General features: G+C 42.8%; 1 protein-coding gene across 2 annotated transcripts in view; it reads right to left on the bottom strand.

The window, feature by feature from the left end:
- Positions 1–27,533, bottom strand: part of DPY19L1 (dpy-19 like C-mannosyltransferase 1) — a 272,489-nt gene that overhangs the window by 65,892 nt on the left and 179,064 nt on the right. For both annotated transcript variants that reach the window (XM_077269279.1, XM_077269278.1), the window contains exons 14-15: positions 20,876–20,977; positions 9,684–9,755 (exon numbers count right to left, since the gene is read on the bottom strand). In XM_077269279.1, the coding sequence (XP_077125394.1) occupies positions 9,684–9,755; positions 20,876–20,977 (174 nt within the window). The remainder of the gene's footprint in view (positions 1–9,683; positions 9,756–20,875; positions 20,978–27,533) is intronic.

Raw genomic sequence — 27,533 nt, 5'->3', positions numbered from 1 at the left:
GAGGAAAAGTAGGAAGATTGCGGCTGAAGAGCTACAGGAGGACCCCAGATCCTGACACCACTCAGAATTATCCTGAGTTGCAGAAGAGTGGTGAGGTCCCACTCCCGAAGGTGAGGGAGCCTCATGAGGAGGAAGGCAGTGCAATCGACCTCTGCAGTCCGGTTTTCAGGTAACATCCTAGGTGATTGCTTCATCGGTCACAGCACCTCAACAGGTAACCTCTTCATGCCCTTAGGGACACGAAAAACACTTAGGATCGATGGTGGGGAGTGGTTGTGTCTCCTTTCCCCAATTAGAATGGGAAGGTTAAATCCTGTGGTGGTATCGTAGAAGGGATTGGAGAAAACTGTGATTTTATGAAAACTGCATTAAACAGCCCAGTAAGTGAACCTTGTTGGAATTGGGTCTCTGCCTCTACATTGTGCTGTTCTCAGAGATTAGATCACAAGAAACCTGGAGACAGATTCCCTTTAAATTCCACTGTGAAGCACGACAGCTGTATTTAAAGGGCTACCGCACCCCCCCACTCAAAAAACATCCACAATATCCTTTATCAGCAGAGCAACAAATGGCTTGCAGAGACTTAGTATCTCCCTTATTATGTACAACTGTAAAAAGCAAAAATGTATAAAAGGAAACAAAAATTATCAGTTGATATTGGCACATATGTAACTGCCTGAAAAATGGTAAATATCTAATGGGGGAAGAAAAATGCCATCATTTTTGTATTTTTAGTCACTGCAATTTCCCTCAAAATGGTATCCATGGAAATCACTTACAATGTCTAGTGATGGAAAATTACGGGTCTCAAAAGAATGGCGACAAAACCCTTTTTTTAATTTTTGTGACCAACTAAAATTAATATAACAAAAATAACTTACAAATTTAGTATCAGTATGAGAAACATATGGCCAGGCCATTTTAACCACACAATAAAAGGTGTAAAAACAAAACAAAAACTCTTGTATTTTTGGGTTGCAGGATGTGATACAAATTATTTGGGAGCCATCTTTTCCTAGTCCAGTAAAATAGAAAAAAAATACATATTATGTATATACACTCACTGGCCACTTTATTAGGTACACCTGTCCAACTTCTTGTTAACACTTAATTTCTAATCAGCCAATCACATGGCGGCAACTCAGTGCATTTAGGCATGTAGACATGGTCAAGACAATCTCCTGCAGTTCAAACCGAGCATCAGTATGGGGAAGAAAGGTGATTTGAGTGCCTTTGAACGTGGCATGGTTGTTGGTGCCAGAAGGGCTGGTCTGAGTATTTCAGAAACTGCTGATCTACTGGGATTTTCACGCACAACCATCTCTAGGGTTTACAGAGAATGGTCCGAAAAAGAAAAAAAATCCAGTGAGCGGCAGTTCTGTGGGCGGAAATGCCTTGTTGATGCCAGAGGTCAGAGGAGAATGGGCAGACTGGTTCGAGCTGATAGAAAGGCAACAGTGACTCAAATCGCCACCCGTTACAACCAAGGTAGGCCTAAGAGCATCTCTGAACGCACAGTGCGTCGAAGTTTGAGGCAGATGGGCTACAGCAGCAGAAGACCACACCGGGTACCACTCCTTTCAGCTAAGAACAGGAAACTGAGGCTACAATTTGCACAAGCTCATCGAAATTGGACAGTAGAAGATTGGAAAAACGTTGCTTGGTCTGATGAGTCTCGATTTCTGCTGCGACATTCGGATGGTAGGGTCAGAATTTGGCGTAAACATGAAAGCATGGATCCATCCTGCCTTGTATGGAGCATCTTTGGGATGTGCAGCCGACAAATCTGCGGCAACTGTGTGATGCCATCATGTCAATATGGACCAAAATCTCTGTGGAATGCTTCCAGCACCTTGTTGAATCTATGCCACGAAGAATTGAGGCAGTTCTGAAGGCAAAAGGGGTCCAACCCGTTACTAGCATGGTGCACCTAATAAAGTGGCCGGTGAGTATATGTATATATATATATATATATATATATATATATATATATATATATATATATATATATATATATATATATATATATATATAGTCCCTTGCGAGAACATTCGGCCCCCTGGAACTTTTCAACCTTCTCCCACATATCATGCTTTAAACAAAGATACCAAATGTGAATTTTTGGTGAAGGATTAACAACAAAATGGAACACAATTGTGAAGTTGAACGAAATTTATTGGTTATTTTAAATTTTTGTGGAAGTTCTAAAACTGAAAAGTGGAGCGTGCAATATTATTCGGCCCCTTTACTTTCAGTGCAGCAAACTCACTCCAGAAGTTCATTGTGGATCTCTGAATGATCCAATGTTGTCCTAAATGCCTAATGATCATAAATATCATCCACCTGTGTTTAATCAAGTCTCCGTATAAATGCACCTGCTTTGTGATAGTCTCAGGGTTCCGTTTGAAGGATAGAGAGCATCATGAAGACCAAGGAACACAACAGGCACGTCCGTGATACTGTTGTGGAGAAATTTAAAACCGGATTTGGATACAAAATGATTTCCAAAACTTTAAACATCCCAAGGAGCACTGTGCAAGCGATCATATTGAAATGGAAGGAGTATCATACCACTGCAAATCTACCAAGACCCAGCCGTCCTTCTAACCTTTCATCTCAAACAAGGAGAAGACTGATCAGAGATGCAGCCAAGAGGCCCATAATCACTCTGGGTGAACTGCAGAGATCTACAGCTGAGGTGGGACAGTCTGTCCATAGGACAACAGTCAGTAGTACACTGCACAAATCTGGCCTTTATGGAAGAGTGGCAAGAAGAAAGCCATTTCTCAAAGATATCCATACAAAGTGTCATTTAAAGTTTGTAACAAGCCACCTGGGAGACACACCAAACATGTGGAAGAAGGTGCTCTGGTCAGGTGAAAACAAAATCAAACTTTTTGGCAACAATGCCAAATGATATGTTTGGCGTAAAGGCAACAAAGCTCATCACCTTGAATACACCATCCCCACTGTCAAACATGGTGGTTGCAGCATCATGGTTTGGGACTGCTTTTCTTCAGAAGGGACAGGGAAGATGGTTAAAACTGATGGGAAGATGGATGGAGCCAAATACAGGATCATTCTTGAAGAAAACCTGTTGGAGTCTGCAAAAGACCTGAGACTGGGATGGAGATTTGTCTCCCAAGAAGACAATGATCCCAAATATAAAGCAAAATCTACAATGGAATGGTTCACAAATAAAGCTATCCAGGTGTTAGAATAGCCAAGTCAAAGTCCAGACCTCAATCCAATCGAGAATCTGTGGAAAGAGCTGAAAAGTACTGTTCACAAACGATCTCCATCAAACCTCACTGAGCTCGAGCTGTTTGCCAAAGAAGAATGGGCATGAATTTCAGTCTCTCGATGTACAAAACTGATAGAGAAATACCCCAAGTGACTTGCAGCTGTAATCGCAGCAAAAGGTGGCGCAACAAAGTATTAAATTAACCCCTGCAAGACGCAGCCTTTTTTCATTTTTGCATTTTCGTTTTTCGCTCCCCTTCTTCCCAGAGCCATAACTTTTTTATTTTTCTCTGAATATGGCCATGTGAGGGCTTGTTTTTTGCGGGACAAGTTGTACTTTTTAACGTCACCATTGGTTTTACCATGTCTTGCACAAGAAAACGGGAAAAAAATTCCAAGTGCGGTGAAATTGCAAAAAAAAGAGCAATCCCACACTTGTTTTTTGTTTGGCTTTTTTGCTAGTTTCACTAAACGCTAAAATTGACTGCAATTATGATTCTCCAGGTAATTTCGAGTTCATACACACCAAACACACCAAAAGGTTATTTTTTATCTAAGTGGTGAAAATTTTTTTTAAACTTTGCTAAAAAAAAAAAATAACGAAAAAAATGTAAAAAAAATTGCGCAATATTCTGATATCCGTAGCGTTTCCATTTTTCGAGATCTGGGGTCAGGTGAGGGTTTATTTTTTGCATGCCGAGCTGACGTTTTTATTAATGATAACACTTTTGTGGAGATACATTCTTTCGATCGCCCGTTATTGCATTTTAATGCAATGTCACGGCGACCAAAAAAACCTAATTCTGGCGTTTTGAATTTTTTTCTCACTACACCATTTTGCGATCAGGTTAATCCATTTTTTATTGATAGATTGGGCGATTCTGAAGGCAGCGATACCAAATATGTGTAGGTTTCATTTTTTTATTGTTTTATTTTGAATGGGGCAAAAGGAGGGTGATTTAAACTTTTATATTTTTTTCATATTTTTTAAAACATTTTTTTTTACTTTTGCCATGCTTCAATAGCCTCCATGGGAGGCTAGAAGCTGGCATAGCCTGATCGGCTATGCTACATAGAGGCGAAGCTCAGATCGCCTCTATGTAGCAGAATTACTGCATTGCCATGAGCGCCGACCACAGGATGGCTGGAAGCGGTAGTTAAATGCTGCCGTCAGAGTTTGACAGCGGCATTTAACTAGTTAATAGCGGCAGGTGGATTGCGATTCCATCTGCCGCTATTGCGTGCACATGCTGTTCAAAACAGCTGACATGTCGTGACTTTGATGCGGTATGTGACAGCTGAACACAGGAAGATGCCGCCGGCTCCCGGAGACCATCTGACATTGAGACGCTGCCAGGGACCGCGCCGGGAGCAGGTGAGTATTGCACGATAATCACCTTCCTCGTTCCATCGCTGCGCGCTGCTCTGTCTTCCGTCCTCTGGCTGTGACTGTTCAGGTCAGAGGGCGCGATGACGCGATTAGTGTGTGCGCTGCCCTCTGCCTGAACAGTCAGTGCAGAGGATGGAAGACAGAGCAGCGCGCAGCAATGGAACGAGGAAGGTGACTATTGCAAGTGCCGGGGGCCTGAGCGAAGAGAGGCGAGTATGTGATTTTTTTTATTTTAATTGCAGCAACAGCAAATGGGGCAAATGTGTGGAGCATTGTATGGGGCCACAATATATGGAGCATTGTATGGTGCCACAATATATGGAGCATTGTATGGGGCCACAATATATGGAGCATTGTATGGGGCCACAATATATGGAGCATTGTATGGGGCCACAATATATGGAGCATTGTATGGGGCCACAATATATGGAGCATTGTATGGGGCAACAGTATATGGAGCATTGTATGGTGGCCACAATATATGGAGCATTGTATGGGGCCACAATATATGGAGCATTGTATGGTGGCCACAATATATGGAGCATCGTATGGGGCCACAATATATGGAGCATTGTATGGGGCCACAATATATGGAGCATTGTATGGTGCCACAATGGAGCATCGTATGGTGCCACAATGTATGGAGCATTGTATGGTGCCACAATATATGGTGCATTGTATGGTGCCACAATGGAGCATCGTATGGTGCCACAATGTATGGAGCATTGTATGGGGCCACAATATATGGAGCATCGTATGGGGCCACAATGTATGGAGCATCTTATGGGGCCACAATGTATGGAGCATCTTATGGGGCCACAATGTATGGAGCATCTTATGGGGCATAATGTGTGGAGCACCTTATGGGACCATCAACCTTTATGCAGCATTATATGGGGCATATTTTAATATGGAGCATTATATGGGGCGTATTTTAATATGGAGCATTATATGGGGCGTATTTTGTATGGAGCATCTTATGGGGCCCATCATGAACTGTATGGAGCATTATATGGGGCTCCTGATTCAATATGGATATTCAAAAACACTTAACCTACTGATGTCTCAATTAATTTTACTTTTATTGGTATCTATTTTTATTTTTGACATTTACCGGTAGCTGCTGCATTTTCCTCCCTAGGCTTATACTCGAGTCAATAAGTTTTCCCAGTTTATTCGGGTCAGCTTATACTCGAGTATATACAGTAACCAATACATTTCGTTGAACTTCACAATTGTGTTCCACTTGTTGTTGATTCTTCATCAAAAATTTACATTTGGTATCTTTATGCTTGAAGCATGTTATGTGGGAAAAGGTTTAAAAGTTCCAGGGGGCCGAATACTTTTGCAACGCACTGTATATACACTATGTGCATATGTGTGTGTGTGTGTGTGTGTGTGTGTGTGTGTATATATACACACACACACACATTCATATATTATGTATATATATATATATATATATATATATATATATATATATATATATATATATATATATATAGATACACACATTCTCACACAATATAAATATATATATATATATATATATATATATATATATATAATGTATATATACATACATACAAACACATACATACACACACACACACACACACACACACACACACACACACACACACACACACACACACACACACACACACTACGGTTCCAAAGTTTGAAAATCTAGTCCAGACATTGACAAGGTTCAAAAAAACAATTACAGCATTGCAGACCTTTGGCATTCTAGCATTTGCTGAGGTAATCTGGAGAAATTTCACCCCATGCTTCCAGAAGCCCCTCCCACAAGTTGGCTTGGCTTGATGGGCACTTTTTGTGCACCATACGGTCAAGCTGCTCCCACAACAGCTCAATGGGGATGAGATCTGTTGACTGAGCTGGCCACTCCATTACAGATAGAATACCAGCTGCCTGCTTCTTCCTTAAATAATTCTTGCATAATTTAGTGGTGTGCTTTGGGTCATTGTCCTGTTGTAGGATGAAATTGGCTCCAATCAAGCGCTGTCCACAGGGTATGGCATGGCATTGCAAAATGGAGTGATGGCCTTCCTTATTCAATATCCCTTTTACCTTGTACAAATCTCCCACTTTACCAGCACCAAAGCAACCCCAGACCATCACTTTACCTCCACCATGCTTGACAGATGGCGTCAGGCACTCTTCAAGCATCTTTTCAGTTGTTCTGCATCTCACAAATATTCTTCTGTGTGATCCAAACACCTCAAACTTGGATTCGTCTGTCCATAACACTTTTTTCCAATCTTCCTCTGTCCAATGTCTGTGTTCTTTTGCCCATATTAATCTTTTCCTTTTATTAGCCAGTCTCAGATATGGCTTTTTCTTTGCCATTCTGCCCTCAAGGCCAGCATCTTCACTGTAGACATTGACACTGGCGTTTTGTGTGTACTATTTAATGAAGCTACCAGTTGAGGATCTGTGAGACGTCGATTTCTCAAACTACAGACTCTAATGTACTTGTTTTGTTGCTCAGTTGTGCAGCGGGGGCTCCCACTTCTCTTTCTACTCTTGCTAGAGCCGGTTTGTGCTCTCCTCTGAAGGGAGTAGTACACACCGTTGTAGGAAATCTTCAGTTTCTTGGCAATTTCTGGCACGGAATAGCCTTCATTTTTAAGAGCAAGAATAGACTGTCGAGTTTCACATGAAAGTTACTTGTGCACCTTTTTCTACCACACTTTTTCCTTCCACTCAACTGTCCATTAATATGCTTGGATACAGCACTCTGTGAATATCCAGCTTTTTTAGCAATGACCTTTTGTGGCTTACCTTCCTTGTGGAGTGTGTCAGTGACTGCTTTCTGAACATCTGTGAAGTCAGCAGTCTTCCCTATGATTGTGGAGCCTACTGAAACAGACTAAGGGACCTTTTTAAATGCGTAGGAAGCCTTTGCAGGTGTTTTTTGTTAATTATTCTAATTTACTGAGATAATGACTTTTGGGTTTTCATTGGCTGTAAGCTGTAATCAACATTAACAGAAATAAACACTTGAAATAGATCACTCTGCTTGTAATGACTCTACATAATATATGAGTTTCACTTTTTGTAATGAAGAACTGAAATAAACTGACTTTTTGATGATATTCTAATTTTGTGAGAAGCACCTGTATATATGATATTTGATAGTCCTATTGTCCAGAATATTTAAAAGGAATTTATTTTATGAAAAATCCTTGTCTCCAAGCTGCAGGTTATTAAAAAAACAACAACAACAAACTGTGCTTTACTCACAAACCTCTAATCCAACGCTGAGTCTCTGCAGCTGCTCTCCTCGCCTGCTGTGCAGACATGACATCAACAGCAATGCTGCCAATCAGTGCACTCAGCGGTTCATGCCGTCAACTTGGACAGAGCTGCTGAGCTAACTTACACGCTGTACTGTCGATGTGACGTCTGCGCTGCATATAGTAACAGACACCAGGAACAGCAGCAGTGACTCAGCACTGGAAATAGAGGCAATAAGTAAAGCCGTGTCTTTTTTTTAACCCCTTAACAATCGTTGATACACCTTTTAATGGCGGCAGTTAAGGCTACTTATTCCTCAGTGCCCCTTTTCAACAGCACTGAGAAATTAGTGTATAGCGCCCCCCCCCCCCTCCCCCAGCCTCGGAAAATCTCTGGTAGCCGAGATCCCGGAGAACATGATTCGGGTCGGTTTTTACCGTCCCCAATCACAAAAAAAAATAACCTCTGATTTTCCATTAATTTCTCTCTCCTCTGATGTGATCTAGCATACCAGGGGAAATAGAAATGGGGTCCCCGGAGCACCGACGGTACCTCCGCCATCCCAGGACCCTCCCTGGGCCTTCCCTGTCATCTTCCTGAAAGAAAATGGCGGGAGCATGCACAGTACCTGGCAACAATAGGCGATATTTCCTATTGGTTCATTTTGATCACTATGATAGATCCTATCACAGTGATCAAAATAGCTTGTAAATCAAACCACCTTTTGTCATCCCCTTAGTTGGATAAAAATGAAAAAAAAAATTGAAATTGTTCCATTCTTTAGCAGTTGGCGTTAAGGTTGTGGTGGTGGAGTTAGGGTTGCGTTGTTGGATTTAGGGTTGTGGTGTTGGAGCTAGGGTTATGGTGTTGGAGCTAGAGTTATGGTGTTGGAGCTAGGGTTGTTGTGTTACATACGGAGTATTGGAGTACTCAGGAGAAATGGCACAACAAATTTTGGAGTCCATTTTCTCCTCATTCCTTTGTGAAAATATAAAAGTTTGGGTCTAAAGTAAATTTGTTGTGAAAAAAGTTAAATGTTATTTTTTTCCTTCCACATTTCTTTAGTTGTCGTGAAGCACCTGAAGTGTTAATAAACTTCTTGAATGTGGTTTTGAGCACCTTGAGGGGTGCAGTTTTTAGAATGGTGTCACTTTTGGGTATTTTCTGTCATGTTGACCCCCTAAAGTCACTTCAAATGTGAGGTGGTCCCTAAAAAATGGTTTTGTTAATTTTGTTGGAAACATTAGAAATCGCTGGTCAATTTTTAACCCTTATAACGTAAAAAAATTGTGCTGATGTAAAGTTGACATGTGGGAAATGTTAGTTATTAACCATTTTGTGTGAGATGACTCTCTGATATAAGGGCACAAAAATTAAAAGTTTGAAAATTGGAAAATATTAAAAATTTCCAGTTTTTTTTCATAAATAAATGCAAGTCATATTGAATACATTTTACCACTATCATGGAGTACAATATGTCACGAAAAAACAATCTCAGAATCAGTGGAATCCAATGAAGTATTCCAGAGCTATAACCTCATAAAGTGACAGTGGTCAGAATTGTAAAAATTGGCCTGGTCATTAAGGTCAAAATTGGCTCCGTCACTAAGGGGTTAAACAAACCGCAATCATAGAACAGGAAAAGCCAACAAAAACAAGTCTAATTTATGTACACTTCAAAAGAATTTTACTGTATACTAAAACTATGTAACAGAAGTCATATTAGATGGAGTCGTTATGGTATTCCAGTTCACTGTTTTGCTGTTACTAATAGTACCGTACTTACTGGCACAAATATGACTACAAACACAAGGATGACTGTTGGAAGTAATAGTGTCTTTAAATATCTCCATGGAGTCTAGAATAGAAACAGAAAGATTCTGCTTTAGATAAATCCATTTGCTAAAATGAGAAAACATACAGTACATGTATACCATGAATTGAAGGGAATGTGGAACTAATAGCTTATCCCTATCACTCAGTTCAATGATCACTACATAATAATGGCATTTACAGCAATGAGACCAAAATTGTATTCATTGTTCTATGCGCTCTAGTGTGGGCTTACAATAAAAAAAACTCTGAACTGCGAAAAAAAATAATGAACACATTTACAATGAATGCTCTTTCAAATTACCTCCTCATAGCTTACCACTTATTCAATCTGAAAAAGAAGGGCTGCTCTATATTATTGTAGAGTGCCAGCCATGAGGTTGGCCGATGTCATACTGTATCTTAAAACCAAGCACATTAATATAGATCCCTATACAAAATATTGGGATTTATAATCCAATATTGAAGAACAATTAAAAACATACACTCCTCATCAATGAAATTCTATCATCAAGAAGGAAAGTTGCGAAATTATAGAAATTATAGGATTGATGTGCAGCGCACCAGAGTCCTGGTCGTTGCAGTACTGTGGCTCCGCCACTATGGGGAGCTATGGTGCGTCCGATGGCACTGAAGGAGTTCATCTGATCAGGTATCACAGACACCAATACATTTCACAGCAGGGCCTCCGGGGGGAGCTAAGGGTGCTATTCATTAGGCCACTCTCCACCATAGTGGGTAAACTGGGGGTCAGGCAGGAAGTTAGATGAGAAAGCTGACTGGGTTGGAACCAGGCAACACCTTGTGGCAGAGGGTGTTGTAGGGGAAGATACAGTAGGGTCTCTGTCAGGGGTGGGATCCTGACAGAGGCTTGGCAACGAGAACGAACGTAACGGGACCGTGCCTGCTCCGGGTAGCGGCGGTACCCAAGAAAGGATTAGAAGAGAGATAGATTGTGCTGAGTGAGAAACGGGATTACGCAAAGGAGAAATACCAGTAGGAGTCGTGCTGTAAGATCGAAGCAACATCCTACTGAGGCGCACTACCGGTGGCCGGAACGCCGAGGGAGTAGAATAACATTCAGCTTCAAGCAATACTCCAAACAGCGGCAGGACAGTCAGTCTCAGGCGGGCTGTCTAACTCAAATCACCTATGAAGTCTTGGGAGGCAATTGTGGGAGAGGGGCGTCTCTAGGGTCCCGGAAGAACTCCAGGCCTACCCGTCAAACGGGTGCCGTTCCTACCCGAACCTCAGGGAGGGACGGAGGATTAGCAGAACATCATCTAATCGAGTTGTGAGGGAACATCAGAAACAGACACAACAGTTGTGGGGTACTTTCCGTAAGCACAGCAGGGAAGGACTACAACACATAGCGCTAGGGGGAAGGCACAGATTTCCTCCTGTGAAGACAACTCTGGAAGTGCCATTGGACCGGCCGGACTTGCGCAGCCTGGTGAGCCGTATTCTGGATTGAGGACTCAGAGATCTTCAGTAAAGAGGTAAAGAGACTGCAACCTGGTGTCCTTGTTATTTACCGCGACCTGCACCCCACAACTGCACCGCTACACCACCACTTATTGCACCGGACGTCCCCCACTGACAGACAGGGCCACGGACCGGGTCTAGCCACCGTGACAACCCCAGGACTGAGACCTAGAGGCCCGGCTCCGGGTACCCCTAGGCCCTGCGGCGGTGTGGGGGCGCTCCAAAACTTGGCGTCACGAACAGGATCTACTTAAGCCTGAAGAATCAGGTCATGTGTGCCTTGGAACTGTGATTTATTGTGCTTTGTTGAGAGACTGTGTGTTGCTCTTTGCTGAGGGAAGTTCCCGCCAAAAGCCGCCGCCATTGCTACGCCGGAGAAGGAAGGCGTGCCATGGGAGGAGACCACCAGAGTGGCGCGGGAAATGGCTACCACCCCCTGCGCTTCTGGCTGCAAGGTGAGGACCTGCCCTCAAGCAGAGGATGACCCCCTGATTTGCAACGGCGGGAAGCAGGAGATGGAGAAGCTCGGCCCTGGAGAAATGGCGGAGTCCGATGCATTCATTGCCACCGATCAGCAGATCATGATGAAGAACAGCGAGTGCCGGAACGGGGAAGGAGCAGTCCCGGGTTGCCCTCGCTTATCGGAGGCGGACCCGTGCTCCCTGCAGTCGGAGGAGCCGAAGTCCCTGGAACCGATAGCGGAGCCGAGTCCACCAATCCCGACCTCGGAGTCAGCGGAGGAAGAACCACAGCGAGCGGAGCCGCGTCCGGGGACCGTATTGGAGGAGCCGCAGTCCGAGCAGCAGCCGACTCCAGCGTTCTTGTCAGCGGACCGGATCGACACCGGTGGAACCACATCAGGCGCAGGTACGACAGATACCCCTGCCCCAACGCTCGATCCCGCTCCCGCGACCGATCCTCCCCGCAGCAGTAATCCTTCGTTCACCATCGAGCGGGTGGTCCTCGGCCCCAGCGCGATCGGGAAGTTGTTGCCGCCACTACCAACCAGGTGGGGGGAGCCCATAGAGATGGGCCCGGATGGAGTGATGTTCCGGTGGGACACCCCCTGGGTTGAGCAAGATGGGGTTCCGGTGGACGGTCTCACCATCGCGATACTTACCTGGGACCAGTACAACCAATGCGTGCTCCAGCACTGGAAACAGCGAAATGAAGTTGAACAACAGGAGACGCAACGCAAGAAGTCTGTGCATGGCAGGAAAGACGTGGTAAAGCGAGGAAGGGTGTCGGCCTTCCACCCAAAGAAAGGATGGGGCTCAATACAGGAACCGGGCCTATCGACTGACGTCTTCGTTGCCAGCTATGACGTGGAAACTCCCTGCTGTGATCGGGATGGCGAACCATTGCGAGAGGGGGATCAGGTGACGTACACCCGTCACTGGAACGAACAGGGGTGGCGTGCCCGGAATGTTCAGCGATGTGAGCCTGAAGGAGTGTCACCTGTGGCCCCGACCATGGTTGATCCAGGTTTGCCCGATCTCGTTACTGTCACCACTGTACGCTTTGTAGCGGCTCCCGAACTTGCCAGCAGGGTCAGTCTTCAAATTCAGACAACGGGTGATCTGGTGGTCCCTGCGGGGCCTGCCGCTGGAATCCGTGCCACAGTAGTCGGGGGCCAGGGGCTAAGACCACCTGAGTAAGAATAAACCTCGAAACCATGATAATGTAAATAGTTCTTCCCTTTAACTGTTTGTTCCTGTTTTGCTGCTGAACCCGTCTAGGGTTAACTTTTAAAGGGATCCCTTTGTTGACCCGGGATCCCAATTGTTTGGTTTGTTTTTCCACTTTTTGTTTCCTGTTATCAAGAACTGCAGTAATCATGGACCGTGCATGATACAAACTTTTCCTTGTAAATAGTTTGCACCTTATTAAAGGCGCTTCCTACTGGTTTTACTTAAAGAAGGACTCTTTGTGAAGATACCACACTGGAACCTTTGCTGAGTAAGGACTGGTAGCTTGAGAAGAAATGCTACCTCATAGAGACTTGGTCCCTTCTTAAAGGGGATGTTCAATTGTTGCACTTAAACGGTGATATTGCTTTAAGACGGGTAGCAATAATGTTTGATGAAAGAAAGTAATGATAATGTGTACATGAGAAAGTTATATGTATCCAACCAGTTAATTGTGAAGAAATGATGATGATGTTTCTCGGAAGAAAAGGAATGATTGATAATGTTGATAGAAAGTGGGGATAGAAGGTAAACCCTGAGTCCTCCATAGTAAGTTGGTTATTGTAAAGAAAGAGTTAATAATGTGTTACAGAGGACAGAAAGTGAACCCGTAGGGGTTAGGTAGAGAGTCCTCCTAAGAGCCATACGTAGATGGCTCAGTGCTTCTAAAACTGAAAGTAATGTTATGATCTGTACTGTGTATAGAAGTTGAAAAGGCAGTAGGCCCTGGTTGAACGGGGCGGTCCTGTAACCGAAAGGAGAGGCAGTAGGTCTGGTGCCGATAGGACAGGCGGTCCTGCAGATTTAAAGAAGGGGAATGAAAAAGTTAACTTACCTTATAATGTGATTATAGGAAGGTCTTTGGTGGATACAGAGTGTATGTCCTTAAAGACAATGTTAAAGTATTGTTCAGCAATTTTTGCACTTAGTAGAATACCCGGTTGGGTAACAGGAGTTATTTATAGCCTGTAATTTATAATGTTCAATGTTTAACCATGTTTTGTAACGTTCAAGTGTCCTCACCTCCCATGAAGGGAAGCTTGTTCAAGTATACGTATTGTTATTTGCACTCAACAAAAATTGTATGTCTTTTTGCTAAACTTGTATTGTTGTTTCTTCCCAGTCCCGGAGTACTGTGTTTAACCAGGGGGGAGTGCAGCGCCCCAGAGTCCTGGTCGTTGCAGTACTGTGGCTCCGCCACTATGGGGAGCTATGGTGCGTCCGATGGCACTGAAGGAGTTCATCTGATCAGGTATCACAGACACCAATACATTTCACAGCAGGGCCTCCGGGGGGAGCTAAGGGTGCTATTCATTAGGCCACTCCCCACCATAGTGGGTAAACTGGGGGTTAGGCAGGAAGTTAGATGAGAAAGCTGACTGGGTTGGAACCAGGCAACACCTTGTGGCAGAGGGTGTTGTAGGGGAAGATACAGTAGGGTCTCTGTCAGGGGTGGGATCCTGACAGAGGCTTGGCAACGAGAACGAACGTAACGGGACCGTGCCTGCTCCGGGTAGCGGCGGTACCCAAGAAAGGATTAGAAGAGAGATAGATTGTGCTGAGTGAGAAACGGGATCACGCAAAGGAGAAATACCAGTAGGAGTCGTGCTGTAAGATCGAAGCAACATCCTACTGAGGAGCACTACCGGTGGCCGGAACGCCATGGGAGTAGAATAACATTCAGCTTCAAGCAATACTCCAAACAGTGGCAGGACAGTCAGTCTCAGGCGGGCTGTCTAACTCAAATCACCTATGAAGTCTTGGGAGGCAATTGTGGGAGAGGGGCGTCTCTAGGGTCCCGGAAGAACTCCAGGCCTACCCGTCAAATGGGTGCCGTTCCTACCCGAACCTCAGGGAGGGACGGAGGATTAGCAGAACATCATCTAATCGAGTTGTGAGGGAACATCAGAAACAGACACAACAGTTGTGGGGTACTTTCCGTAAGCACAGCAGGGAAGGACTACAACACATAGCGCTAGGGGGAAGGCACAGATTTCCTCCTGTGAAGAGAACTCTGGAAGTGCCATTGGACCGGCCGGACTTGCGCAGCCTGGTGAGCCGTATTCTGGATTGAGGACTCAGAGATCTTCAGTAAAGAGGTAAAGAGACTGCAACCTGGTGTCCTCGTTATTTACCGCGACCTGCACCCCACAACTGCACCGCTACACCACCACTTATTGCACCGGACGTCCCCCACTGACAGACAGGGCCACGGACCGGGTCTAGCCACCGTGACAACCCCAGGACTGAGACCTAGAGGCCCGGCTCCGGGTACCCCTAGGCCCTGCGGCGGTGTGGGGGCGCTCCAGATGGACATGCTAGTGATATGTAAATTATTAAAAAATGGAAACAATATTTTCAAAACATCTTGATTTATTCAGAAAATAAATGTTCCACGTTCAGAAATACACACACTTACACAACTTGGCTCCTATCTGTGAGGTGGTTAGTGGTTGTCTGCAGAATGTTCCGCACACAATGTACTTGGGCGCACAAATCAACAAGATCCGCTGCTGGCACCTACCTCTGCAATTGACAAACAATGCACTCCTAGATGTGGTTGATGGGAGACAAGTGCAAAGACACTGCAGGCCTTGGTGGCACTTGCAACATGTGGCCTAGCGTCATTTTGAAAATCGTCTCCTGAGACACTTTGGAGAAATGGTTATACTATTTGTTCATAAACAAAATCAATGTAACACAGGGCTGTTATTATACCTGGAATGAAGACTAGATTCATAGTACATAATACCAGCCCACACTATAATCACAGGATTAGGGCCAGTGTTTCCTCATAAAAGCCTCTTAATAGGGTTGCCCATGTGGTCCTCAGACCAATCAATGGCTATCATTGTGTCCAAGAGAAAAACAGGACTCAATGCTAAAGAGGATAGACCCCCATTCTAGCTTCCATTACAGTACTGTTTGGCACCATGATAGCCCATGACACTTGCAGTGTGCCAAAAATAAATCACATGTAGCTGGAGGTCTGGTTTAAAGCCCAGCCCAATGCCATGCAGACACCTTCTGATGGTTTGTATAGACACAGTTTGACGCCTCAAGGCCTCCATACATAAACTAATGTTGGCCAAGTGAGCTTGTAATGACGAGTTTGGCAAACGGTCTAGTGTCTATTGTGGCACCGGTTGACTGATGACTGTGAGAAAGGTCAATCACGCATGTAAAATTTCAGACTGCCAATTGCAATATTGTCCTAGAAATAAGCTGACTGCTGACATGTTAAACTATGTATTTCCTCATAGAGAACACAGGAGAACTTGGCCAAATGAGTGCTCCTGTGTATTGGAAGCATCGTTCGGCCAACTGACATCTAATCTGAATGTCCAGCTTTTGGCTTGGTATGTGATGTCTAATTTCAATTGCAGTATAGAAAGAATATATCCTAAAACCATTAATATGGCCAATTCGTCAAAGTGTCCCAGAAGCCATTTTTCAATATGACAACACCAGGCCGCATGTTGTTTGAGCTACTGTGAGCAGCCTGTGGGCCCTAAATCTAAGACTTTGTCCTGTACCATCTCTGGACTTGTCCAACATTTATTACATCCAGAAAATCATTTTACAGCAATTGCAAAGCGAGTTTCCAGCAACAGATCTTTATGATTTGCGTACCCGAGTGCATTCAGTGCATGGCAGAACATTTGTCAGACAAACATTAATAACCTCATGGAGAACATGTCAAGGTGTGTAAGTGCGTGTATTTCTGCATGTGGCACTCATACACACTGTAAAATCAATATTCCCATATATATGTGGACAACATTTATTTAGATTTATCACCATGTATAGATATCTATAAATTAAAAGTAAAAAAAAGTCTCAGAAACAATAAAAAAAAAACAACAATTTTGAATGTATTTCTTATAAACCAAATTTAATTACATACAGTACAGCACAGAAAAAAGCAAGTCCTACATATATTTAGTATCTGGTGAAATCATTCAACAGAATATTTGCTGTGAAACATGAACAGTAAGAAAAAAGTGAACTAAAGAAACTAAATCAATTAAGTGCATTGCAAAAATTTATATATCGTGTTTTTTTTTGGACTAGAAGACACACTTTTAACCTCCAAAAATGTGGCAGGAAAGGGGGGTGCGTCTTATAGTCCAGATGAACCGGCTCTGGGCATGGAGGGCAATGAATATTCATTTCTCTTTAATAGCATCCTGGTATGATTGGCCCCAACCCCCATCCTGGTATGCATGGCCCCATCAGAAAAAAAACCCAAAAAACATTACACTTACCTTCTCGGCGCTCCCTTGCAGCATCTTGTTCCGGTGCCAGCAGCTGCTTTATGCTTGTAAGCAGCGCATGGCAGGGACATCATGCACTGCTGGGAAGCCGAAGGGCAGCTGCCGGAGTATTCACTGCTCTGCACGCTGGGACTGTGTTCGCGGAGAGCAGTGAGTAGTCATTGCTCTTTAATAGCGAGCACAATGTCAGCCGGAGCCTTCTTGCAGCTGCCGGCACTCACATGTGTCGCTATTAAAGGGAATGAATACTCACCACATTCCACGCCCTTGGGAGTGGAATGTGGTGAATATTCATTACTCTTAAGTAGCGGCACACGTGACCGCCAGCAGCTGCAGGAAGGCTCCAGCTGAAACTGTGCTTGCTATTATAGAGCAATGAATACTCACTGCTCTCCGTGCACACAGACCTGGCGTGCAGAGCAGTGAGTTTTCCGGAAGCTGTCCTTCCCTGCCATGAGCTGCTTACAAGCATAAAGCCAGCTTCTGTCATCGGAACAAGACGCTGCGAGGGAGTGCCGGGAAGGTACTGTATATATTAGTATATAAAGCGAGTTTTTCAGCACATTTTTTTGTGCTGAAAATGCCCCCCTCGGCTTATACACAAGTCAATTGTCCCAGAGGGCCGGCGGTGGAGGGGGATCAGTGGAGCAGCGGGTCACAGGAGGCAGGAGCAGGCGGCCGCAGCTGTGTTCGCTTGCTAAAGAGAAATGAATATTCATTTCTCTTATAGCGCGCAGTGACACCTGCAGCCAATGGCTTCCAGAAGACATCCAACTCACCTTCCTGCACGCCCTCGCTGAATCTCGTTGATTCCGACGCCAGCAGCATTTCCGGCCGAGCGATCACATGGCCCTGCTCATTAAGGTAATTAATATGCACGCCTCTCCATTCTCATAGACGTGGAGTGAATATTCATTACCTTTCTAGCCACGTGATCGCTTGGCAGGAAGAGCTGCTGGCGCAGGAACAAGATGCATCAGTGCGTGCAGGAAGTGAGTAGGAGGTTTTTTTTAATAGGAAACATGCATACAAGTATAGGGGAGCCATGCATACAATGATAAGGGATAAGGAGCCATGCATACAAGGATAGCGATGGGGGGAGCCATCCTTACAAAGACAGGGATGCGGGAGCCATGCATACAAGGACAGGGACGGGGGAGCCATGTATACAAGGACAGGGACAGGGGAACCATGCATACCAGGACAGCGATGGGGGAGCCATGCATACAAGGACAGGGATGGGGGAGCCATGCATACAAGGACAGGGATTGAGGAGCCATGCATACAAGGACAGGGCTGAGGGGACAATGCATACCCGGCTTATACTCGAGTCAATAAGTTTACCCAGTTTTTCATGGCAAAATTAAGTGCCTCGGCTTATACTCGGGTCGGTTTATACTCGAGTATATATGGTAAGTGTAATTTTTTTATATGTTTTCTGATGGGGCCTTGCATGCTCCAGGATGGGGGTGGGGCCAATCATACCAGGATAAGGAAGGGGCCAAGCATATCAGGACCAGGATGGGAGCCAGTCATACCAGGTTAAGGATGGGGCCCTGCATACCAGGATAGGGATGGGGCCATACATACTAGGACGAAATGGGGGCCCTGCATACCAGGATAGGGATGAGGGAACGAGGTGCCATGCATACAATGATACGGGATAAGGAGCCATGCATACAAGGACAGGGACCGGGGAGCCATGCATACAAAGACAGGGATCGGGGAGCCATGCATATAAGGACAGGGATGGGGGAGCCATGCATACAAGGACAGGGATTGGGGAGTCATGCATACCAGGACAGGGATGGGGGAGCCATGCATACAAGGACAGGGATGCGGGAGCCATGCATACAAGGACAGGGACGGGGAGCCATGTATACAAGGACAGGGATCGGGGAACCATGCATACTAGGACAGCGATGGGGGAGCCATGCATACAAAGACAGGGATCGGGGAGCCATGCATATAAGGACAGGGTATAAGGAGCCATGCATATAAGGACAGGGACGGGGGAGCCAAGGATACCAGGACAGCGAAGGGGGAGCCATGCATACCCGGACAGTGATGGGGAGCCGTGCTTACCAGGACAGCGATGGAGAGCCATGTATGCAAGGACAGGGACGGGGGAACCATGCATACCAGGACAGCGATGGGGGAGCAATGCATACAAGGACAGGGATGTGGGAGCCATGCATACAAGGACAGGGATGGGGGAGCCATGCATACAAGGACAGGGCTGAGGGGACAATGCATACCCGGCTTATACTCGAGTCAATAAGTTTACCCAGTTTTTCATGGCAAAATTAAGTGCCTCGGCTTATACTCGGGTCGGTTTATACTCGAGTATATATGGTAAGTGTAATTTTTTTTTTTTGTTATGTTTTCTGATGGGGCCTTGCATGCTCCAGGATGGGGGTGGGGCCAATCATACCAGGATAAGGAAGGGGCCAAGTATATCAGGACCGGGATGGGGGCCAGTCATACCAGGTTAAGGATGGGGCCCTGCATACCAGGATAGGGATGGGGCCATACATACTAGGACGAGATGGGGGCCCTGCATACCAGGATAGGGATGAGGGCAATCAATAGTGCCAGGATAGGGATGAGGGGGCCATTCCTACCAGGATAGGGATGAGGGCCATGCATAGCAGGATGGGATAAGGGCGCCATGCACACCAGGATAGGGATGAGGGAGCCATGCATACTAAGATAGGGATGAGGGGGGGCCATGCATAACAGGATAGGGATGAGGGGGCCATGCATACCAGGGTAGGGATGAGGGAGCCATGTGTATCAGAATGGGGGGTGAGAGGACCTTATAAACCAGGATAGGGGATATTAAGTACAGAATTGACCACATTTTTTGCTTCAATTTTTTTTTCTTAGTTTCCTCCTTAAAAAGCCTAGGCGCGTCTTATGTTCCAGTGCGTCTCAGTCCCCAAAATACGGTAAAATAAATTCCACCGTAATTTATATGTATCCCAAAACAGTGCTACAAAAAAAAAATACACAATGTATCCTGCATAAGACAAAGCCTTTTATAGTCACATCACTGAAATAATTAAAAAAATATAGCTGCTAAAATGTGGAGAGGCAAAAAAATAAATAAATTGTTCCCTTTTAGAAAACTTTGAGTTACAAGCTTGTATAGTTACTTAAAAAAAGCTGAGTATTATTTACCCATTTCGAGTTTAGTGTGGGTTCTATTTTTCTGCAGCGCTGATGTCAAGTCAACAGTACTGCAGCTAATCATTGATCACAACGGCTCTGCCTGTGTACATGGCACGAGCCACTGAGCCCATTGATTGGATTATGTGTCGCAAAAAAACTACAGAAACCAGAGCAGAGGTAGCAAGCTGACGGTAGACCTTAGGAGGGCAAGAAATAGTTACTAAAAAAACAAAAAAACACACCATTGCATATAAAAGACAAAAGTTCTCAGAAAGCAGACAACCCCTTGAAAGCCTGATCATTAAGGCGTTAACCTAGTATCGGCTAAAGATGACAAGAGACAATACAGTATATAAATGACAGATGTGGCTCAGATTAAATTAGTCATCAGTCATACACACTTGGCAATTGGTTCTCCCAGCAGGCTACTCTGATTGCTGCCTAACATGTCCTACAACAGAGCTCGTCTAGGGCTTTGGGTACGTGCAATGACTTCTCACAAGGCACCTATAAAACCATACCTCATTTTCCATGAAGTCAAATTCAGGGGCACACGTATACATTAATGTGTCAAAATCCTTGTAACTTGTAAACTTTGACTTGAGAATATTAAAGATATGCGCCTGGAAAAAAAAAAAGTTATTAAATGCATTTACGTCGTAAGCAAATTCCAGATTTACAGAGTAAAAGGGCTAAAATTCCATTGACATTATTTTTTCTCTAGAAATGTCACAGTTGATGTGGCAGGTGCAGAAAGACAGCAAGAGCGGCCTTATGCATCTCTCCACTTTAACTTCATGTCATTTTACCGTAGTTGACATTTGATGCCCTTACTTTGACGTATCTTTAAAGAAAATCTTAAGCTCTAAAGAAAATGTAAGAAATGCTGCAGTTTCCAGTGATCACCGATGGGTTCCCAAAGTCAGCTTTAAGTTAAAAGAGGGTTGACTTTATAAGACAACTTTAACACTTTTTTTAATGTTGTGCTTTCCCTTGTCCCCCCCTTGTTCCAAGAACAATAACGTTTTTTATTTTTCCATCAACAGAGCCATATGAGGACGAGTTTACCGTATAATGTGCTCAAAACAGAAAAAAAATCCAAAAGGGGTAAAAAAAAAGGACAATTTTACTTCACAGAAGGACAAAAATTGCAGTTGCTTGGGCCTTGAGACAGCCATTGGCTGCAATGGCAACCCTTCTGCTCCCTGAGATAGACAGCGGAACAAGCAACTGTCGCTTGTACTGTTGTGATACAGTATGCAGATCAGACTGGAAGTGTATTTGGAAGTGTCAATGAACTTGGACTACTTCTTCAAAGTGCATAGACAAACTGATTTTCTTAAGGCATCTTGTCTAGGTTTTTTATGACTCGTAAATCAGATCTCTTCAAGAGAGTTTTTTTTTCCATTGGCAAACAAACGACTATACAGCAATGCTATTACTTCCATAAGTAAAAACATGCGGTCCCCTTTAGATTTGGCAGTCCACATGTCACGTACATATATATCACACGTCTGGTGTTGGTGTATGAAGCAAACTCAGGAGCTGAACCTGCACAATACCCAGCAGATGCAAGGCATCTTCCTGTAGAAACAGAGACCAAACCTAGCTTAACCACTCAAATCTGACTGTCAATCACTGAAAACAACATTGAAATAGCTAGTACACTGACTTCAATTGCACCCCTGGGAGCCAATCACATCAGTATCAATGCTCAAAGTCCTATGGCTGCCAACTTAATCCTCCTATTTAGTCCAGTATAAAGGCTTCATTAGAGAACATCATTTTATCTATGTACCGTAAAATAAAGAAAAGTGTTGCAGCATATAAAAAAGGCCTTGAACAAAGGTTAATGTCCCTTAAGGGAACTGAAAATTAAAAAATACGTTTTAAAACAAGATAATTTTTTTTAGATTAAATTATTCCCTTTTCCAGTCGGTGTAAATCCAATCTATCAAAATATACAAATTAAATAACCTGTATAGTAAACAGTAAAGCAAAAAAACACCAACTATTTTTTTTGGTCACCGCCCCTAAAGAAGAAGAGAATATGCAGACGACTGTGTATGCACTCATCCGAGACATTCAGGTCAATTATGCAAAACAAAATTTGATCTAATTCTGATCAGAGTTTGATCACGGGGGGAGCATAGTGTGGTCCGATTCTGTCAGATGAAAAGATGGAGAAAAAACATACCCCATCTTCTCCATTCTGTCAGCTTGTGGAAATTGGCCTACACTCAGATGACTGAGTGCGGTTTAACGTTTTCCTCAGACTCATTGACTTTTATAGTAGAAGAGTAAAAGCACGGCACTCCCATATTCAGTGCCCCAGAAGAATCCTAAGAATAAAAATTGAAAATCTGGAGAGCACAAAAAGTGCAAATAGGGTTTTAACTGGATAAAAAAGTAGGGTGCACAGGGAAGAGGTATGCTCACATGTAAAAAGCATGGATCAGCTGCTGCAGGACACGGGTCAATGGTTAAACTGGGTGCATTTTTATGACTTGTAAGGGTTTGTCCTGCATGACCTTGAAACGTGTTGACTTATATAACTTGCTTTGAAATAAAGCTTTTTAGAATATCGCCTGCCATTCATCCTTATCAGCAACGCAGATTTCAACTCACATACCCGGTTCACCAGTAGGATCCTAGCACTTTAAGTATGCAAAGTAAATTAGCATTCAGATGTGAAAACGGTACGTATTTATTTGAGCAGGCAATCCAAAATGGACATTTCAGTCACAAAACGAGTACAGATTGCACAGGTGATAGGAAATCAGAAGCAACAGCACAAATGACAGAGCAGCTGCAGTGGAGGTGGGCTACCATTTTTTTTCCTGGACCGGAGGCAAAAAAAAAAATTGGACATGCGCATGGCCCTATGAATAACATTGGTTCCGGCGCCATCCGACATTTTGCCATTTCGCGCTCCTACGGACTAATAATATGCCTATCTGCACTTGTCCTAAATGTAATAACAAGGGAATGTCGTAGGCCCTTCAAAACAAGTCCACGCAGCCACACCGAAGGAAAAATATAAAGCTTTAAGTCTCTCGAAATTGCAACACAAACCAACTTTTCCTTTTTGCAAATCTACAATATCAAACTTGCATTGGTTAACAAAAAATGTAGCATTGTGTAATTCTACTGACATGGAAAATCATGTCGCCAGGTTAGTTTTTCCACACAATGAACATCGTAAACACATTCTCACAACTGCCTTTTCTCTTTTTACCACTTGAACATTTTTTTTTCAGTTTTCCAGGACATCATGTGTTAAAATGTATGGGGTAATTTAAAACTACAATTTGCCCTGCAAAATTTGTCGTGCAAAAAAAAATAAACTACGGTATGTCAATGGAAAAATAAAATTGCTATGGCTCGTTCAACAAGAGAAAAAAAAACCTATAGAGCACAAATGAAAAAAAAATCCTTGATTGGGAAGGGTTTAAATACTTGTATTACCCATAAAATATTTTTTCTTAGATTTTTATTAGTGATGAGCGAATATACTCATTACTCGAGATTTCCCGAGCACGCTCGGATGTCCTCCGAGTATTTTTTAGTGCTCGGAGATTTAGTTTTCATCGCCGTAGCTGAATGATTTACATCTGTTAGCCAGCATAAGTACATGTGGGGGTTGCCTGGTTGCTAGGGAATCCCCACATGTAATCAAGCTGGCTAGTAGCTGTAAATCATTCAGCTGCGGTGAAGAAAACTAAATCTCTGAGCTTAAAAAATACTCGGAGGACACCTGAGTGTGCTAGGGAAATCTCGAGTAACGAATATATTCGCTCATCACTAATTATTATGTTGTACCATTCCTTTTTTTATTCTTTCAAGAAATGTATGAAAAAATTAACAATTGGGTGTTACCAGATGGGTGTGCTACCCTACACAGCTTGACACTGTCCAATCAGTGCTGACTATACAGAGAAACACCTTTTTGAGAATATGAATGGAAACCAACCAATTGTCAATTTATACCTAAATTTCCAATAGAAGCATCACTGGAAACACAGTTTTAAGAAAAGATATTCTAGAATATTTATTAGGAAAAATACAAGAATCTGCAATCTTTTTTTTCAAATTTTTTTTGTATTTTCTTTTTAGGAAAATAAGGTTTTATTTCTAATTGTACTAAACTTTATCAAAATAATCATACTAAAAAGCAGAGTACATTTTAAGAAACTTCAAGCAGAATTTTGATGCAGTTTAAATTATCAATAATGTTGTTTTATTGTGTTTTTTTTCTTCGCACAATGAAAACTCCCTATAAAATCACCACTCTGCGAAGACCCACCCTTATCCAGTCTAGATTTTTTGACAGATTTTTAATTCCACTATACACACGGACAATCTTATTGAGGAGTCTACCGCTTTAGAAAACTATTTTTCAATGCAATTTTGGTTAGTTGATTCAAAGATAATTCATGGTCCTTTTTTTTGCCTTCTGTAAGGTCTTAAGACACCCTCGGGGGCACTTAAAGTGCATTTCTTTTTTTTACATTACTATTCTTACTTGTAACATATTATTACTGTCAAGTAATTCCTGTTAGAGGGGGAAATATAGCATTGGTGCTTACATTTTAAGGTGTGATAAAACCTAGCAGTTTTAGCCCATATAGTGCAGCTGGCAATCACTCAGTGTACAACGTGATACTCTGAGCTCATTCGGTCTGATAATTACAGACTACAGGTAATGTGCAAGAGGTTAACTGATATCACAGATATCTGAAGGCCTACAATATTTTCCTCTTTCTAAAGCAAAAGGAGACAGAGAGATGAGCCTCCATTACGTAGGATGTTCCATGATTGATGGAAGAAGAATCCATTAATGAAGATTATTATTTTACTCCTTGCCAGCTATAAGCAAACACCCTTTTGAGCGAGAAAAGTACATTTTTATAGCACAAGTGGAGACATTTATAATGCAAGACTTTATACAATGCAGTTATCTGATTCTTTATGGATGACAATAGACTAGAAATATTCTTTATTCAGGATTCTCTACTGGTACCTAGTGAAAAGAGCGATGTATGTTAAACAGGTTATTAATTACGTATATATATCTCAGAGGAGATTATCCCAGGGAGAAATATCTTATTGTTCAAAAAGGGAAAATTCATTTGCAGAGACAGATGAATACAATGTGAATGATTGAGAATTAATGAATGGAAATAAACTTGAGCCATTGTGTCGGCAAAACTGATGCAACAATGTAAACGCAGTCAAGTAGTAAGATGTACTTGTTTTGATACCAAGCAATTATTTGCATAGCGGTCTGGAAATGTTGAAAGAAATGACAAGGTGAGATACACTTGGAAGATATATGAATACAGATTAGAAGCTAACTATTCATATATGCTTATCACAAAATAGTATTACAAGAATAATGCATTTAAGTAGAGGTACAGTACTTTCCAGGAGAGAAAACGTGTGATTAAAAAGAACCCATAAAATGAAAGGGTAACGGAAGTTTCACTCAAGTTCTCAACACGTCACTGTAGAGGATTTGCATATATCTGGTACTATATAGAAAAGTATATCAATGGTGTAAGGTATATATGAACCTACAAGAAAAAAAAATCAATGGTGCTTCAAGGAAAATGATACATAAATTGTACCTATAATATAAAAAAGTATGTCTAAGTATTAGACCTGCGGATGAAGCAAAGGTACACAATAGAATAAGTAGGGAAGTTATAGGCACACAAAGTAATCAGATATAGTGTCATATGTCTCTGAGTAGGGAGACGGTATATGTGTGAGTAAACAATAGCAGTGCGGTTAATGAACTCTAGCACCTTTGTAACAACTGTGATGCAAGAAATTGTATGAAAAAGGCAAAACTTATGTGAAAGAATCACTGTGAATAAATGACCGCAGAGCTGAAATGAAAGAAACAACCCACATACATTTGGCTGTTTATATTAGCAGATGGAAAGGTATCAATGCAAGGAAGATTACCTGCGTGGTCAGAATGCTGAGTGCAGAACGCGCCCCGACGCGCGTTTCGGATCAGGTCCTTTCCCTAACTAATACTTAGACATACATAAATAGTGCCCATAATATGAAAAAGTATCATTTTACTTGATGCACCATTGATTTTTTTCTTACAGGTTCATATACGCCATATACCATTGATGTATTTTTCAATATATTATCAAACCCTGTATTTTTTGTATCGAGCACATTTGGAAGATCATGGAGACTACACTTTACACATCCATCACCCTCTGATGGTCTCTTTTTGATCAAGATATATTTCTGAATATTTTTGTGTATTATGTTGTATACATGAGTGCGGGCACTCTTTTGCTTGTAGTGCCACTTTTTACCATATTTTGTCTAAAGTCTTTTTTACATTTCTAAGTATTGCTTCTCTCTTCATTTTGTTTGGACCTTACGTTCGGTATTTTCGTCCTTACCCTCTTATCCCAAATCCGAATGGTTTGCCATTTATATGTCCATTAGCAAGTATATATGGTTACATACTTTACTGTCTATTATTTAAAACAGAGATATTGCTATGCTCAGTGTACGCTTTCTTATGTATCTAGAACTGCAGTTATTCAAGATAGATGCCATATTAGACTTGCATGTACACTGACTGTGTTGTCTCCCAACGACAGGAGTCAGTATTGGGTCCTCTTCAATCAAGTACATTTATTAGTGACCTTGCAGAGTACATACAGAGTAGAATTTCAATATTTGCAGATGAAACTATGGTCTGCAAGGTAATCAACAGAGGAAAATAATTTAATACTACAGAGGGAGTTGGGGAAGTCAAAGGCTTTGGCTGTGAAATGGCAACTGATGTTTTAACTCTAGAAAAATGTATGATCATGCACTAAGGCAAAGGAAATGTAATATACGTTTAGGTACTAAATAGTAAAGCCCTGGGTAGAGCAGTAAGTGTAAAAGATTGGTGCTTTACTGGACAGCAAATAACTTTAGTGAAAACTGACAGGCAGCTGCTTCAAGGTAATTAAAATCATGGGATACATTGAAAGAGGCATAGAGGGTCATGAGAACAACACAACTTTGCTCCTCTATACCATTTACCAGTTAAGTCATGCTTTTAAACTGGAGCCCGAATTTGTAGGACAGAGTTGACCAGAGAGTAGGGACCAAGATTATTAAGGGAATGGGCGGAGGGTAGTACCAAAACAG

This window comes from Ranitomeya variabilis, chromosome 6 (assembly GCF_051348905.1).
Source record: "Ranitomeya variabilis isolate aRanVar5 chromosome 6, aRanVar5.hap1, whole genome shotgun sequence".
Taxonomy (NCBI): Eukaryota; Metazoa; Chordata; class Amphibia; order Anura; family Dendrobatidae; genus Ranitomeya; species Ranitomeya variabilis.
Note: the sequence above shows the minus strand (reverse complement) of the source record. Positions and strands in the feature narration are given on the sequence as shown.